Raw genomic sequence first — 18,717 nt, 5'->3', positions numbered from 1 at the left:
GACCTTTACTAACACACATTAACACTACTTGTGATGTAAGTTGTTGAATGCTGATCATCTGTATAACAAATATTTGAGCCTGATATTTGTAATTTGTACTTTTAATAAAAAATGTATAAAGAAACAAAACACTACACGCTAGCTCAGGGTGGGGGCCCCAAAAAATTCATCATGAGGGGCTACAGTCAGTTGCTCTGCGTACCACCCCCCACCACCACATTTCGAGCAAAACATTTTAGCAGCCTCCCTCTTAACACCTGAGAGAACATTTTTCATTTTGTACAATTGTACACATTCTGCCATGGGGTGGAGAGAAGACTTTGTATTTTATAGCTAATTTCATTCAATTCTACTCATTTTGCCATTGGGCAGAGATGCAAAAGTGCTGTTTTACATCTAATTTCCTGCAATTCTACACATTTTTCCATAGGGTGGAGAGAAATGTTTGCAGGTTTAAATATGATACCCGAGTGAGACTGACTATCAACATCAGCTGGCTGCTAAACTAATTTAAAAATCTAAAAATGTTAGCTGACATGGACTAATTGAGTGGCTATCAGTGGCTGACATAAGAGAAAAACTGCTGATTCACAACCAAATTACGATAGTGTACCTTGTGTATTATATTATTCTACATAACTTGCAACAACAGTAAATTGAGACCCTGACTGAATTGGTCAGAGGGCGTTCAAAAGGGGGGCGGCCCTCCCGCCGCCAGTTGTCCATCCCACGCCCGTGTAAACTATCTACATCACTGCAGGATTTTCACAGTGCGCATGCCGTTCTTTTCTATGTGTATTCACGCTTACAACATGGCGACGAAACACATTGGGATGAACGTTTGAGTTTATAAAACATCTTCGGCTAGGACAGCAACGAAGTACATTTCTAAAAAAGCCTTCTCAAATCGAGGGGTAGTTGTTTATATATTTGTTTTTAAAATTGTATTGTGAAAAAAATGAATTGTACCACGAACGTAGTGCAAGTGACGAACGTGTCGCCAAGCACAACATCTGAGCAGATGCGAATGCTGTTCGGGTTTCTTGGAACCATTGAAGAACTCAAATTGTTTCCACCAGAGTAAGTAACTAATTTGTTTAACTTTTGTCGCAAACTAGACATCGTTATTGTTTATTTGACTTAATTCCTTACCAATTTGTGATTTGGTTGATTTCCATATAGGTAACGTTTATTATTAACTTTAGTTTAGCTAACGCTAGCTAACGTTAGCATCGGAGGCCCAAGCTAGCCGTACCCAAAATATTAGACGAAACATGGGCTAGCTAAGATAATGTTGGTTAGCTACTTCAGGGGTGTTTTGTTGGACACAATCTACTACTATGTTGTTGCTATCTAACTAACTTACAAACTACCGTATTGCAGTGAATCGCCTCTGCCAGTGACGTCGCGTGTGTGTTTTGTGAAGTTCCAAGAGTCGGAGTCCGTGGGAGTTTCTCAGCATCTGACCAACACAGTCTTCGTGGACAGAGCGCTGATCGTTGTCCCTTTTGCCGAAGGTTGGTGCTTTGTTCTCCCCTCTTCAGTATGAATGATCCTTGACTGTATGACGTAGTTATGGGAGAGTGACGCGCCCATTAATTTCATGATGGAGTTCTATGATCCTGTGGTTTGAGATACTATTTAAGCATGTGTCCTAGCTATTTCAGATCCTAGTATCCATTCTCGATCTGACAAGCCTATCTGATTCTGTGATAAATGATTCCATGTGTGTCTTGTACAATCCCCTTGCTAATTACAATGAGAGATTTCTATATCAGATCTCTCAACCCATATCCATGGTATACTGTGGAACTAAATACCAAACATATAACCACCATACACATAATTTATTATATAAAGCTACTGCCACACTGTAAGGTCATAATGCCACCCATGATGTATTGGACTTATAGACACTAAACAACACAGATGACTTTAAGTCTTTAGTGGTCTCCAGAGCCTATTCTCCACCCCCACCCCCCGCAACCCCTTTACCAGTAATCACAGTATACCAAGATCTGCTTTAGGGACAGGCACTTGCTTCGACAGAGAGAGCTGAACAAGCCCAGACTGCACGGGCAGACAAAAAGAAAGCAGAGAGGAACTTACATGTATATGAAAACTTAACCATGCTTTTTATTTTCTCCCCCATATTGGACTATCCTCTATTAAACTTATCTCTGTTATTTGTGTGTGTGATTTGTTGTAGTGGAGAAGGCAAAAGCAGAGCCCCCTCCTTGATGGCTGAAAGTGGTCCTCTGCCTGCCAACAGGGGATTGTAGACAATTACAAAAGGCCAGCAAGCATTCAAGCAGCCCCCCAACCCCTTCTCTTTCTCTTTTTTCTGTGTCCTTCTTTCTCTCATTTTCTATTCTCTATGTATTTTTAGTTTAAGTGGAATGCAGTAGTTAGATATTACCATAAGGCAGATCACATGTATAACACAACATGTTATTTGACTACTCACACGTCTATTTATCAAAATAGGTATTTTAATAATCTGACCTGTATAACATCCAATCTAATTCTCATTGGATCCAAATGGTCACTGAACAGTCAACAATACACATACATCTCAATGACACGGCTATTGCTACACCTGCATTTCATACTTTTTTCACCTTTAGCTTTAAGGCACATCCTGGTTTGGGGAGTTGGGTGAACCCTAGTTGCAATCTAGTATCCAATTTTAATTTAGCTAAAAATTAGATGCACTCACTCAACACTCGCTGTCCCTCAAATTGGCAGATTCAAATAACTAGGCTGTGTGTTTTCTATGTTGACCAGTGATACTGTACTTTAAGGTTGCTGACTATCTAGTTGTCGTTAATTGTCTTAGATATCCACCCACATGACAATGGCAACTGGTTCAGTGCTCTCTCTTTAACAGTGGTCTTTCTTTTTTGTTGTTGTGTTTTACAGTTCTTTTTCCTGGCTCAGCCAGTCCTGTAAACCAGGCCCTGCTGAAAATACCACCCAACCGTTTTGTCTCCTGCAGCTAAATTCTCTCTCCCATGTGCCATTTTTTTAAATGTTTTTTTTTGTGGGTGTGTGCGTATGTGTGTCTGTCTTGGTGTGTGTATGTTTGTGCGTCTTCTGTAAAAAAAAAAAAAAAAAATGTAAATGTTATTTTTCCCGTTGCATCTTGATTAAGATATTGTATGTTTCTTTTTTTAGGTAGCGTTGGTAACATTGAGATGTGAAACCATAGTTTTTTTTTTTGCCCTATATTAGTCAGACATGAAAAACAAGCTAATCTAATGTTGCCAAGTTGATTATTAAACTTGATCAAAAAGCATTAATTTTAAGCATATTTGATGCAGTGACAAGTAAGGTTATTGGGAGAGTAGATATCGCCTACCTAGAATTTGATTGCTAGCTAGGTTGTTTTTCTACGTATTGCTGGTAAGTAGTAGAAACTGACTGTACAGTATTTACTGTTGACCTCCAACTCTCTGAAATTCTTTTTGTTTTGTGTATCTCGATTTTTTTTCCTTTTTTTTTTCTCTGTGCTCCTTAGTAGTGAAGCCACCAACGTGAGTCGCTTGTTCAATCTATATGAAAATTGAGAGCACACCCCACTGGAGAAGCCGCTGTGCTAGCTAACGTTTGGTTCATGACTTAAAATACACTTTCAGGTGATACAATCTTGGCAGAGTTCAGTGGAGTAGTGTGTATTGTGATATACTTTTTTCCCAACCTTAGAAGAATAACTATCTACAATGATTAAAAGAATAAAGGGAACAAACCTTCTCAAATGTAGCAGCTATCTAAGGTAACAGTATTGAAACCTGTACACATGTTTGTTTGAAGAATACCTGAGCAAGTAATCTTTTTGTTTTTCAAAATGTCTCTCCTCTTTAGTAGATTCTAGATGTAGACGTTCTCTTCTTCCCATAATGCCTGTTTTGTTTTTCTGTAGGTGTTATCCCAGAGGAGGCTAAGGCTTTGTCACTGCTGGCGCCAGCAAATGCTGTTGCAGGGATTATGTCCGGAGGAGGTCTCCTTCCAACACCTAACCCCATGTCCAATCCACAGGTAGGACTTCTCCCAACACCAAACCCCATGTCCTATCCACAGGTAGGTCCTCAGCATAGACATACAATATTTTATATTTTATAACATCAATTTAATTATGTGGTCCTTCATTGTCTTACGTCAGATAGCGCAACAATTCTGCCTGCGCTAATCTGTCTCGTATCTTGCAAAAGGTACGGGATAGATCAAAAGTAGTTTAGCTACAATGTGCTGTCTAACATTTGAAAATACTAACATAAACTCACTCACTTTTGTACATCGCCTTGGTTCGTACAATTGACCTTATATTTGTGCCCAAAAAATACCAATGTGAAGCACAATTTCTCTCTTTTCCAACAAAATTAATGACGAGACCTTCATGATGCCCATCTCTGCATAATTCAAGAAGGCAGTGAGCTTCATCGGGTCTTTTTAAAAATGTTGGGTGGGGAGCGAAGGCTACGAAGTGATCTTGAAAGGGGGAAAGTTTTTTTCACCCGATTTGTCCAACTAATCAACTTTAAAATGTAAATAAAACAGTTTATGTAATGTCTCATCACATACCGGTTTGAAGGTTTGTGTCGAATTTGAAGAGGGATTTAGGGCTGCGCTAACATTAGCCTCACAAGTGAACTGCAGCTGTTCTGACTTGAGTGTCATGATGGCTCGCAGTAATGACGTGCAAAAAAATGCAATTGGCACCCTAGTCATGAAATATTAGTTTAATATTAGCAATAATTATATTAACCTCTCTGGGATATGTGGGACGATAGCGTCCCACCTCGCCAACAGCCAGTGAAAATCCAGGGAGCCAAATTCAAAACAACAAAAATCTCATAATTAAAATTCCTCAAGCATACAAGTATTTTACACAATTTTAAAGATAACATTCTCGTTAATCCAGCCACACTGTCTGATTTCAAACAGGCTTTACAGCGAAAGCACCACAAACGATTGTGTTAGGTCACCACCAACTCACAGAAAAACAGCAATTTTTCCAGCCAAAGAGAGGAGTCACAAAAATAACAAATAGAGATAAAATTAAGCACTAACCTTTGATCTTCATCAGATGACACTCATAGGACTTCATGTTGCACAATAAAAAATCTAATCAAATACATGTATGTTTTGTTCGATAAAGTGCATATTTATATTTTAAAAAAATCTAATTTTACATTGGCGCATTACGTTCAGTAGTTCTAAAACATGCGGTGATTGTGCAGAGAGCCACATCAATTTACAGAAATACTCATCATAAATGTTGATGAAAATACAAGTGTTATACAAGGAATTAGAGATATACTTCTCCTACTTCTCCTAATTCCTATGTCTGTAGAAAAGCAATGGAACGAGAGCTAACTCCCTCGTGACCGCGCCTCAGAGCCTGTGGCACTCTGCCAGATACCTGACTCAATCAGCTCTCATTCGCCCCCACTTCACAGTAGAAGCCTCAAACAAAGTTCTAAAGACTGTTGACATCTAGTGGAAGCCGTATCTTACTGTATCTGCAATAGGGGCTCAAGCCTCAGATTTCTCACTTCCTGGTTGGATTTTTCTCCGGTTTTCGCCAGCCATATGAGTTCTGTTATACTCGGACATCATTCAAACAGCTTTAGAAACTTCAGTGTTTTCTATCCAATACTACTAATACTATGCAGATATTAGCATCTGGGACAGAGTAGCAGGCAGTTTACTCTGGGCACCTTATTCATCCAAGCTACTCAATACTGCCCCCCTGTCACCAAGAAGTTAATTTAGACAAAAATCATGAATAATTAAATTTTCTGAAAAGTGTATATGGTTAAGCATGATTTTCATCTGAGAACGGCTACCCCTGGTGGAAAGAGGCTGTACGGCACAAAATGAGTTGCAAATGCGCGCTGACACGTCATGATGTAACGTACAGCATCAGAGGGGTCAGTTTTTTTTTCATATTTTCTCCAATACTGTTAGTCCATTACCATGTCAATCAACGCTGAATCGAAACATAGTTCACAACCCAGATTTTGATGCCAACACAGTTACTACAGTCCCATTCGTTTTCATTGAAGCCTCATTTGAATGTCGCGGTTACGCACATTTGTACGTAATAGGTTGAGTTTACGCTACCTAGGTAACATCGTCTGCTGAACCTAATTTCTGCCTCTAAACTGTCTGTATTAATCTCAGCTAAAACAATACATTGATCAATAATTAAGTTTCTTTGGTGAGGAAGTTCTAGTCATTTTACATTTAGCATGGATTTTTGTGCTTCAATGAGCGGTATTTCTGAAGTTTGACTGGGCACAAAACCTAGCATAAATTTGATCAATATTAGCTTGCCAGAGGCGAAAGGTTGCTGCTAACCAACAAGCTTACCTACTTAGTGCTGCATACACAATTTGTTAAATGCTTCAAACAAAAGCTAGCTCGCAAACTACTCTAGTAATGCTAATTTGAACATTCTAATTTAACCTCTAGTGACACCCCATCCCGTGAACGGGACCGTTGTCATCATCTGACACTAATTAGCGTAACGCAACGGACATAAATCTTCTTAGAAAATCTTCCTATTCATGAAAATCACAAGTGAAATATATTGGAACACAGCTTAGCCTTTTGTTAATCACCCTGTCGTCTCAGATTTTCAAAATATGCTTTGCAGCCAAAGCTAGACAAGCATTTGTGTAAGTTTATCGATAGCCTAGCATAGCATTATGCCTTGCTAGCAGCAGGCAACCTTGTCACGGAAATCAGAAAAGCAATCAAATTAAATCGTTTACCTTTGATGAACTTCGGCTGTTTTCACTCACGAGACTCCCAGGTAGATAGCCAAAGTTCATTTTTTCCCAAAAGATTATTTTTGTAGGCGAAATAGCTCCGTTTGTTCTTCACGTTTGGTTGAGAAATCGACCGGAAAAATATTCCAAATTAGCTCCATAATATCGACAGAAACATGGCAAACGTTGTTTAGAATCAATCCTCAAGGTGTTTTTCAAATATCTATTCGATAATATATCCACCGGGACAATTGGTTTCTCAGTAGAAGCGATTGGAATAATGGCTACCTCTGTACTTATGCAAGATTTTCTCCGGGAGCATCATGTGACCACTTGCGCAATGTAGCCCCCTACGGGTATTCTTCAACATAAATGTGTAAAACTACGTCACAATGCTGTAGACACCTTGGGGAATACGTAGAAAGCGTAAACTGGTTAATAGCACATTCACAGCTCAATGGGGACTCATTGGCACGTTTTTTTTTCAAAAGTGAAAATACTGCCCCTAGAGTCGCAACAGGTTAAACAAATTTGGTCACAACATTTTATTTTTTATTTATTTAGTTGTGGGGGGGTTTACAGATACTAACTTTTATGAGTTTCAAGCAGCTGTTCTGTCGTGAGTCATTGCAGTAGCCTCCCGAGTCAGCTGCTGTAGTCAGCTGAGCCAATTTTACAAAGTTACTTACAAGTTAAATGTTAGCGATCGCAGAGAAACATGCCGACTTACGGACTGATTTCTGGTAACGGTCACTCATTTTGAGGCTGCATGTCTACAACTTCAGGGTAATTTAACCAGGCTAAGCAAGCTTTTCATGTCAGTAAAGGTAGAGCTAGCCAGCTATTGTCAGTAAGCTAGCTACAACAGTTAGCAAAGCTGCTGATCAAGTCACTGCACTGGCGACCGAGGTCCTTGCACATTATTTGTGCAGGAGATAGCCACAGTTTTGTTTATTTTTTATTATTCCATCTATTTCATTTTCATTTAGGTAATTATTCTGCCTGTTTCATGGATACAAAAGCGTAGTGATAAAAAAAATAGTTCCTATGTTTTCATTGTTGAATGGTGGATGCTCTGGAATATTCATATTTACATACGAGTTTCACTTCCTACAAGACAGATTGTTAAAGCGAGCGTTGTGTAGGAGTGACGCCATCTGACATAAGACAATGTCGGTTCTTAAGTTAATGAAATGGAACATGCCCTGATAAGTCCACTTTCACGTGAACACAGGCATATATATATACATGACCACGGGTATATATATATATATATCATTTAAATGTGTACATCAGGGTTCCCCAACGGCAGCCTGTCGGCCGAATTTAGCTTGCAGGTGGTTTTATTTGGCTCCCCAAGCTTTCTTATTAGCAAAGAACAAAAAAAACTTTTTTTTTGTTGTTGATCATAAGACTGTAAAAACACCAAGAAGTCAGCTCTAATTGATTTAAATTTAGGAAATCTGTTCCAAAGTATTCTCATGCATAATAAAGAGATGATCGTATACAAATGTAAGCAAGGTTTGAAATGATTATGTTTTAGTCAAATATGATATCTGTTTGGGATTCTTGCGGTTGATTTGAAGTCTACAAAGGATTTGTAATTATGTTCCGACCATCCACTCAAGAAAAAAATTGGACCTCGGCTGAATCTAGTTGATGATCCCTGGTGTACATGATACTGCAACAAATTTCCCCCATGGGGACAATGGTCTGTAAAATAGAGTAATAGACAATGAAAGGGTTAATGATGTGTTGCATTTTAGATGGGAGGCAATCCTTTCGGTGGTCCCTCCATGGATGCGATGGCAGCGTTTGGGTTTTCAAACCCCAATATGAATATGAATATGAATCCCCAGGTGAGTGTTTGCTTGCAACCTGGAGATACTTTTGGTCATGTAGTGCATGTGGACACCTGCTTGTCGAACATCTCATTCCAAAATCATGTGCAATAATATGGAGTTGGTCCCCCTTTGCTGCTATAACAGCCTCCACTCTTCTGGAAAGGCTTTTCACTAGCTGTTGAAACATTGCTGTGGGGACTTGCTTCTATTCAGCCACGCGCATTAGTGAGGTCGGGCACTGATGTTTGGCAATTAGGCCTGGCTTGCAGTCGGCGTTCCAAATCATTCCAAAGGTGTTTGATGGGGTTGCCGTCAGGGCTCTGCAGGGGAGTCAAGTTCGTCCACACCAGTCTCGACAAACCATTGCCATGCTGAAACAGGAAAGGGCCTTCCCCAATCTGTTGCCACAAAGTTGGAAGCACAGACTCGTCTAGAATGTCACTGTATGCTGTAGCATTAAGCTTTCCTTTCACTGGAACTAAGGGGCCTAGCCCGACTCATAAAAAAACAACCCCAGACCATTAATACTCCACCAAACTTTAAAGTTGGCATTATGCATTCGGGTAGGTAGCGTTAGCCTGGAATCCGCCAAACCTAGATTCGTCTGTCGGACTGTCAGATGGTGAAGCGTGATTCATACTCCAGCGAACGCATTTCCACTGCTCCATAGTCCAATGATGGCGAGATTTACACCACTCCGGCCGACACTTGACATTGCACATGGTGATCTTAGGCTTGTGTGTGGCTGCTTGGCCATGGAAACCCATTTCATGAAACTCCCGACGAACAGATCTTATGCTGATGTTGCTTCCAGAGGCAATTTGGAACTCTGTAGTGAATGTTGCAACCGAGGACAGACGATTTTTACGCTCTTCAGCACTCTGCGGCCCCATTCTGTGAACTTGTGGGGCCTACCACTTTGCGGCTGAGCCGCTGTTGTTCCTAGTGTTTTCCACTTCACAATAACAGCACTTACAGTTGACTGGGGCAGCACTAGCAGGGCAGAAATTTGGTGAACTGTTGGAAAGGTGGCATCCTATGATGGTGCTACATTGAAAGTCACTGAGCTCTACAGTAAGGCCATTCTACTGCCAATGTTTGACTATGGAGATTGCATGGCTTTGTGCTCAATGTTATACACCTTTCAGCCATGTTTGTGGCTGAAATAGCCAAATCCACTTATTTGAAGGGGTGTCCACATACTTTTGTATATAGTGTTCTGTATGCACACGCAAATGCTGGTGTTAAAAGGGAAATGTTGAAATTATATGTTTTACTTGTATATCATATATTTTACACTTTTCTTCCCCAGTCTTTTCCCACTGAGCAGCTTCTGAAGTTTATGACGCAGGTGGATCCAAAGTAAGTCATCGTGTCTCTAGAAAATTCCCATCATAAGCTAGTCTGATGTCTTACCTCCAGTAACACCTATGAACCATTAATTTGTTGGATTGCACTCCAGTGTGTTCTAATTAAGCAATAAGGCACGGAAGGGGTGTGGTATATGGCCAATATACCACGGCTAAGGGCTGTTCTTAGGCACAACGCATTGGCCATATACCATGGACCCCAGAGGGGCTTTATTGCTATTATAAACTGCTTACTAAAGTAATTAGTGCAGTAAAAATATTTTTGTCATACCTGTGGTATACGGTCTGACATACCACGGCTTTCAGCCAATCAACATTCAGGGCTGGAACCACCCAGTTTATAATTAAGCGGTAAGGCCTGAGGGGGTGTGGTATGTTTAAGCAATAAGGCGTGAGGAGGTGTGGTATATGGCCAATATACCAAGGCTAAGGGCTGTTAGGCACGACCTGGATACAGCCCTTAGCCGTTGTATATTGGCCATATACCACAAACCCCTGAGGTGTCTATTATAAACTAGTTAACAACATAAATAGACCAATAAATAGTACTTTTTTTTGTCATACCCATGGTATACGGTATGATATACCACGGCTTTCAGCTAGTCAGCATTCAGGGCTCGAACCACCCGGTTTATAATGGCCAGAGCAGCCCTTAACCATGGTATATTAGCCATATGCCACACCCCCTGGGTCCTTATTACTTACATATACCACGCTTAAGGGCTGTTCTTAGGCACAACGCAAAGACGACCCTTAGCTGTGGTATATTGGCCATATACCACAAACCCCTGAGGTACCTTATTTCTATTATAAACCGGTTATTAATATAAATGTAACAGTAAACAAGTAGTTTTGCATCATACCCAAGGTATATTGTCTGATATACACATTACTGGAATGCTGTGGCTGTTTCAGCCAAACACCATCCAGGACCCAAACTACCCGGTTTATAATCACCACAAAATAATGTCCTCTTCTTCAGAATGAACCACATGGGTGTAGGGATGAACATGAACATGAATCCAGGCCTGAAGGCAGACTCCTCCAACAAAGAGATAGAAGTGGCCATGAAGAGGGTCAGAGAGGCCCAGTCCCTAATCTCTGCTGCCATCGAGCCTGGCAGTGAGTAGCTAAAGCATTGCATCTCCAAAACATACCTTACATCTTCAGATAAATTACCATTAGCCCTAGCTAAAAGCTATTATTGTCTGTACCAAAGTAATTTTAACGTTTTGTTTATGCAGACAAGGAGAGCAAGAGGAAGCACTCGCGTTCCAGGTCCAGGTCCAGACGCAGAAGGTCCCGTTCTCGCTCCAGACACAGGTGAACACGAAATCTGTTTTCCTGACAGAAATTATTTGGATTGAGTTAAAAAATAAGTTTTTTTCAAATTTATATTGAGGGTAGAGATTGATGTCGTGTCTGTGTGATCTTCGTGGTCTGCAGGCGTTCAAAGAGCAGGTCTAAGCGACGTTCACACTCCAGGAGCAGGAGACGCTCCAAGAGCCCTCGAAGGAGAAGTGGGAGGTCCCGCTCCAAAGACAGGAGCAAACCATCACCAAGTAAATCCAGGTGAGCCACAGAGCACAGACTTGACCCATTCTTCATCCTCAAATTGCACACTCATATCTTCATATCTAACCACAACTCTAATTCCATATATAGTTGAAGTCGGAAGTTTAGATACACCGGTTGGAGTCATTAAAACTCATTTTTCAACCACTCCACAAATTTCTTGTTTAACCCTCTCTAGGACTGGCAGAACCCCTCGCCAACAGCCAGTGAAAGTGCAGGGCGCCAAATTCAAAACAACAACAAATCTCATAATTAAAATTCCTCAAGCTTACAAGTATTTTACACCATTTTAAAGATAAAATTCTCGTTAATCCAGCCACAGTGTCTGATTTCAAAAAGGCTTTACAGCGAAAGCACCACAAACGATTGTTAGGTCACCACCAAGCCACAGAAAAACACAGCCATTTTGTCAGCCAAAGAGAGGAGTCACAAAAAGCAGAAAGAGATACAAATTAATCACTAACCGTTGATCTTCATCAGATGACACTTATAGGACTTCATGTTACACAATACGTGTATGTTTTGTTTGATAAAGTTCATATTTATATAAAAAAATCTGAGTTTACATTGGCGCGTTACGTTCAGTAGTTCTAAAACATGCAGTGATTGTGCAGAGAGCCACATCAAATTACAGAAATAATCATAATGAACATTGATAAAGATATGACTATTATACATGGAACTTTAGATAAACTTCTCCTTAATGCAACCGCTGTGTCAGATTAAAAAAAAACTTTACGGAGAAAGCAAACCATGCAATAATCTGAGTACAGCGTTCAGACAACAAAGCAGCCAAAAAGATATCCGCCAAATTGGGTAGTCAACATTACTCAGAAATAGCATTTTAAATATTCACTTACCTTTGATGATCTTCATCAGAATGCACTCCCAGGAATCCCAGTTCCACCATAAATGTTTGATTTGTTTGATAATGTCTATCATTTATGTCCAGATATCTTCTTTAGTTGGGGCGTTTGGTAAACAAATCCAAAAGCGCTTTCAGGTCGCGCCGAACTTCGGACTAAAAGTTCAAAAAGTTCCGTTACAGCCCGTAGAAACATGCCAAACTAAGTCTGGAATCAATCTTTAGGATGTTTTTAACATAAAACATCAATAATGTTCCAACCGGAGAATTCCTTTGTCTGTTGAAATGCAATGGAATGGGAGCTAACTCTCTCGTGACAGCGGTTCATGAGACCGAGGCTCATTGCCAGACCACTTACCGCAATTTCCGGACTATAAGCCGCTACTTTTTTCCCACGCTTTGAACCTCGCGGTTTATACAATGACACGGCTAATTTATGGATTTTTCCCGCTTTCACAAGATTCATGCCGCCAAAAACTGAGCACCGTCACATAATGTGATGTAAATCGAGCGCGCTCAAACTTCCCATCATTCTGATTATGGTCACCCTCATGGCAAAGACACGGAGAAATGCATATGATGCAGCTTTCAAGTTGAAGGCGATCATTCTGGCTGTTGGAAAAGGAAATAGAGCTGCTGACAGCGTGGAGCATTGTCAAAAAATCCACTATCATCAACGGGTTTCGAAAGGCTGGACGGCTGCGTGTTGAAGAGGGCAGCGATCCAACACCAGATGAAGCAATTCTGAGGCTATTCAACTCCGACACCGAAGGAGATGACTTCAGTGGTTTCAGTGCACAGGAGGAGGAAGATAGTGACCAATGACTTTCTTGGTAGGCTACTGTTTACTGCTATTTTTTACATTTTTGTTACAAGCCGTGTTTCGTTTAACGGCTGTGTAAAGTTCATTTGTTTCAATGTACCGGTAGGCACCTGCGGCTTATAGACATGTGCGGCTTATTTATGTACAAAATACATATATTTTTTTAATTCAGTGGGTGCGGTTTATATTCAGGCGTGCTTAATAGTCCAGAAATGACGGTACTGTTTTTATGAGCCCCTCCTTTATAGTAGAATCCTCATTCAAGTTTCTAAAGACGGTTGACATCTAGTTGAAGCCTTAGGAAGTGCAACATAACCAATATCTTACTGTATCTGCAATAGGGGCTCAGTTAAAAAAAACTACAAGCCTCAGATTTCTCACTTCCTGGTTGGATTTTTCTCAGGCTTTTGCCTGCCATATGAGTTCTGTTATACTCAGACATCATTCAAACAGTTTTTTTAGAAACTTTCTATCCAATACTACTAATAATATGCATATATTAGCATCTGGGACAGAGTAGCAGGCAGTTTACTCTGGGCACCTTATTCATCCAAGCTACTCAATACTGCCCCCCAGTCACCAAGAAGTTAATTGACATAGTTTGAGTCAATTGGAGGTGTACCTGTGGATCTATTTCAAGGCCTACCTTAAAAATTCACTGCCTCTTTGCTTGACATCATGGGAAAATCAAAAGGAATCAGCCAAAACCTCTGAATTTTTTTGTAGACCTCCAGAAGTCTGGTTCATCCTTGGGACCAATTTCCAAACACCTGAAGGTACCACGTTCATCTGTACAAACAATAGTACGCCAGTATAAACACCATGGGACCACACAGCCGTCATATCGCTCAGGAAGGAGACGCATTCTGCCTCCTAATCAATCCCAGGACAACAGCAAAGGACCTTGTGAAGATGCTGGAGGAAATGGGTACAAAAGTATCTATATCCACAGTAAAATGAGTCCTATATCGACATAACCTGAAAGGCTGCTCAGCAATGAAGAAGCCACTGCTCTCCGCCATAAATAAGCCCGACTACGGTTTGCAACTGCACATGAGGACAAAGTTTGTAATTTTTTGAGAAATGTCCTCTGGTCTGATGAAACAAAAATAGAACCATAATGACCATCGTTATGTTTGGAGGAAATGGGGGGAGGCTTGCAAGCCGAAGGACACCATCCCAACCGTGAAGCACGGGGGTGGCAGCATCATGTTGTGGGGGTGCTTTGCTGCAGGAGGGACTGGTGCACTTCACAAAATAGATGGCATCTTGAGGAGGGAAAGTATGTGGATATATTGAAGCAACATCTCAAGACATCTTCCTTTCCTGTGGCTGTCCTCATTAGAGCCAGTTTCATTATAGCGCCTGATGGTTTTTGTGACTGCACATGAAGACATTTTCAAAGATATTAATGTTCCGTTTTCACTGACCTTCATGTCTTTTAAAGTAATGATGGACTGTCATTTCTCTTTGCTTATTTGAGCTGTTCTTGCCATAATATAGACTTGGTCTTTTACCAAATAGGGCTATCTTCTGTATATTACCCATACCTTGTCACAACACAACTGATTGGCTCAAACGCATTAAGAAGGAAAGAGATTCCACAAATTCACTTTTAACAAGGCACACCTGTTAATTGAAATGCATTCCAGGTGACTACCTCATGAAACTGGTTGGGAGAATGCCAAGAGTGTGCAAAGGGTGGCTACTGAAGTATATGAAATATATTTTGATTTAACACTTTTTGGGGTTACTATGATTCCGTATGTGTTATTTCATAGTTTGATGTCTTCACTATTATTCTGCATTGCAGAAAATAGTAAAAATAAAGAAAAACCCTTGAATGAGGTGTTTCCAAACTTTTGATTTATTTAACCTTTAACTAGGTAAGTCAGTTAAGAACAAATTCTTATTTACAATGACGGCCAAATTTATACTCAATACCCCATAATGACAAAGCAAACGTTCGTTTTTTTAATTTTATATATTAGCAATCACATTTTACATAAGTATTCAGACCCTTTACTCAGTACTTTGTTGAAGCACGTTTGGCAACTATTATAGCCTCGAGTCATCTTGGGTAAGACGCTACAAACTTTCCACACCTGTATTTAAGGAGTTTCTCTGCAGATCCTTTCAAGCTCTGTCAGGTTGGATGGGGAATGTTGCTGCACAGCTATTTTTAGATCTCCAGAGATGTTCAATCAGGTTCAAGTGCGGGCTCTGGTTGGGCCACTCAAGGACATTCAGAGACTAGTCCCGAAACCACTCTTGCTTTGTCTTAGCTGTGTGCTTAGGGTCGTTGTCCTGTTGGAAGGTAAAACCTTCACCCAGTCTGAGGTCCTGAGCGCTCCGGAGCAGGTTTTTCATCAAGGATCTCTCTGTACTTTGCTCTGTTCATCTTTTCCGTCAATCCTGACTAGACTCCCAGTCCCTGCAGATGAAAAACATCCCCACAGCATGATGCTGCAACCCCCATCCTTCACCGTAGGGATGGTGCCAGGTTTCCTCCAGACGTGACGCTTGGCATTCAGACCAAAGAGTTCAATCTTTGTTTCATCAGACCAGAGTCTTGGGGTGCCTTTTGACAAACTCCAAGCGGGCTGTCATGTGCCTTTTACTGAGGAGTGCCTTCTGTCTGGCCACTCTTCTATAAAGGCCTAATTGGTGCAATGCTGCAGAGATGGTTGTCCTTCTGGAAGGTTCTCCCATTGCCACAGAGGAACTCTGGAGCTCTGTCAGAGTGACCATCGGGTTCTTGGTCACCTGCCTGATCAAGGCCCTTCTCCCCCTATTGCTCAGTTTGGCCAGGCGGACAGCTCTAGGAAGAGTCTTGGTGGTTCCAAACTTCTTCCATTTAAGAATGTTGGAGGCCACTGTGTTCTTGGGGACCTTCAATGTTGCAGAAATGTTTTTGTACCCTTCCCCAGATCTGTACCTCGACACAATCCTGTCTCTGAGCTATACGGACAATTCCTTCGGCCTCATGGCTTTGTTTTTGCCCTGACATGCATTGTCAACTGTGGGACCTTATATAGACAGGTGTGTGTCTTTCCAAATCATGTCCAATCAATTGAATTTACCACAGGTGGACTCCAATCAAGTTGTAGAAACATCTCATGGATCAATGGAAACAGGATGCACCTGAGCTCATTTTTGAGTCTCATAACATTTGGTCTGAATATTTAATAAGAATAAGGTATTTCTGTTCTTTTTAATAAATTAGCAAAAATGTCAAACCTGTTTTCGCTTGTCATTATGGGGTATTGTGTGCAGATTGCTGAGCAAATTGCTTTCTTTAATCCATTTTAGAATAAGGCTGTAACGTAACAAAATGTGGAAAAAGTCAAGGTCTGAATACTTTCCGAAGGTACTGTATATACAATACCAAATATTGATCAGATGTAACTAACTTGTCTCTGAACCACAGGGATAGGAAGAAAGAGGAGCGGGATAAAAAGTGCACCAAAACACCTCCGAAAAGCTACAGCACTACCAGGAGGTCTCGCAGTATTGATCGGTGAGTGCATTTTTTTTGGGTCAGAGCCACACGTCTGACTTGTCTGTTTTTCCATGCTCCTAACCATGTTGATTGGTCAGATATTTACTACTTGTGACATTTTAATTTTTTCATTTTGTTGCTGTTGAGTACAGAAGGCGGAGGAAGAGTCGCAGCACCAGCCGATCTCCTAAGAAATCCCCCAAGAGGAAAGTTTCCAGGACTCCCTCTCCTAGAAGGTGGATATTTTGGCCTATCTATGGTCTCGTTATTGCCGTTTTTATTATTGATTGCTTCTCATAGAAAATCATTTCCGAAGGGGACACGTTTTCGAAATCATGCCAGTGGATTTGGTGGCTACTTTGAGAGTGTGAATATGAGACGATCTTCTGGACATTTTCTTTACAGTGTGAATGCCCTTGAATCATGCACTCAATTTATTTGGATTTCAAATATCAAGGTTTCTTTTAAGGGACCTGAATATAAACAATGTTGGACTGTCTACACACATTTTTAGATTGAGATTTTTTAAAAAAAATTTTTTTAGATCTTTCATAATCTTAACCTCTCCTCTCTACAGACATAAGAAGGAGAAGAAGAGGGACAAGGAAAGACAGAATGATCGAGAGCGCAGGGGCGATAAAGACCGCAGTCGGGAGGAACGGAAGGAAAAGAAAGAAAGGAGTAAAGATAAGGAACGGGAAAAGAAAACTGATGGAGAGAAAGGCGACATGAAGGTAAGCAGCAATGACTGGAACTGATTTGTCTTAAGTTATGTATTCTTCCTTCTGGCTTTTGACCTCAGTTCTAGCGTGACTCGCTGTATTTAAATGAAAAACAAGTCGTATGAAATGCGGTTCAGAAATATGAAACTTAATCATTTCAAATGTCCTAGATGTCTTTGCAGGTCACCAGAGACTATGATGAGGAAGAGCAGGGCTACGACAGTGAGAAGGAGAGGGAGAGGCTGGACAAGAAGGATTCCGACCAGGACTCCGGAGCCCAGTCTCCTCACTCAGTGGAAGGCAATGGCACTGGGACTCCCAAAGTCAATGGTGACGACCACCGCGAAGAGGACGTTGACCACCACGAAGAGGACGACATGGATGTCAGTGATTGAGTCACCTAATCATGGATCTGTGTACCCAACCCTCCATTGTTCCCAACCCTCCATGCTGCACCGACCTTACTGTATACAGGCTTCAATCAACTCCATCCCTCTATCTCACTTGAATTGTTAGCTTTCTTTTGGAATGACTAGACAAAATAGATCAATTAGAAGATGAACCTTAAGACTTCTCAGTTTTGTCAATTTTCTGTTTGTATGGTGATACATAATTCTTTATTTTGTCCTATTTCGGTGGTGAAAAGGTGTGGTTGGTTGAAAGGTTTATTGCTGTAATTTTAAGTGTATACTCTAGCAAGTGTGCAGCCTTTTTTTATTTTTTCCTTAAAGGATAACGGCATTTGTGTATTTTACTTCGTTTTTTGTTTAGTTTCTACTCATTGCTGGGAGCAGAAGCAGCCAGTTGCACTGCTTAACAAATTCACTGTATGTCCATTTCATCAGACATGGCTGCTAGATGGAGCAGTTTGCTGTGGACTTAGCTTTTCATTCTTGTATTGTTGCCTCAATAATTCACCATTTACTATTTTTTGTCACTCCTGTACGTGGTATAGTGTTCATATCCCATCTGTTATTATACGGAAGACATATAGTGAGTCTTGTGGTGCTATAATAACCACTCCTTATAGCTCACCTATTCACAATACCCATTAGATCTTATTCTTGTCATTCTTATAAGTTTGTATTGTGCTTTATCAGTGATTCTTTTATATACAATAAAAACCCATATGTGTAAAGATAATGGAGCAATATATTTTTTGAAATAAGAATCTTTGAGAACTAAGTCACAATTCAAAAAATGGCATGGGGCCCACATTGTTTTTATGTTTGAGTTACTC

The 18,717-nt window shown here is 40.6% G+C and overlaps 1 protein-coding gene across 10 annotated transcripts; it reads left to right on the top strand.

Moving 5' to 3' along the window:
* The first annotated feature begins 690 nt into the window (after positions 1-690).
* On the top strand, positions 691-18,620 carry LOC110530456 (uncharacterized). 10 transcript variants are annotated; one of them, XM_090182467.1, is made up of 13 exons: positions 749-1,080; positions 1,384-1,517; positions 3,521-3,638; positions 3,923-4,038; positions 8,543-8,635; positions 9,933-9,982; positions 10,973-11,112; positions 11,235-11,313; positions 11,437-11,562; positions 16,684-16,773; positions 16,908-16,991; positions 17,333-17,489; positions 17,648-18,620. In XM_090182467.1, the coding sequence occupies exons 4-13, from the start codon at positions 3,988-3,990 to the stop codon at positions 17,870-17,872; spliced, it is 1,095 nt and encodes a 364-aa protein (XP_090038593.1). In that variant the 5' UTR covers positions 749-1,080; positions 1,384-1,517; positions 3,521-3,638; positions 3,923-3,987; the 3' UTR covers positions 17,873-18,620. The 10 variants fall into 10 exon arrangements, with proteins under 10 accessions (XP_021469201.1, XP_090038591.1, XP_090038590.1 ...); XM_090182466.1 differs by having other exon boundaries at positions 778-1,080; positions 3,923-4,080; XM_021613526.3 differs by lacking the exon at positions 3,521-3,638 and having other exon boundaries at positions 691-1,080.
* The last annotated feature ends 97 nt before the right edge of the window (positions 18,621-18,717 follow it).

This window comes from Oncorhynchus mykiss, chromosome 8 (genome assembly GCF_057628025.1).
Source record: "Oncorhynchus mykiss isolate SJ-2025 chromosome 8, ASM5762802v1, whole genome shotgun sequence".
Taxonomy (NCBI): domain Eukaryota; kingdom Metazoa; phylum Chordata; class Actinopteri; order Salmoniformes; family Salmonidae; genus Oncorhynchus; species Oncorhynchus mykiss.
Note: the sequence above shows the minus strand (reverse complement) of the source record. Positions and strands in the feature narration are given on the sequence as shown.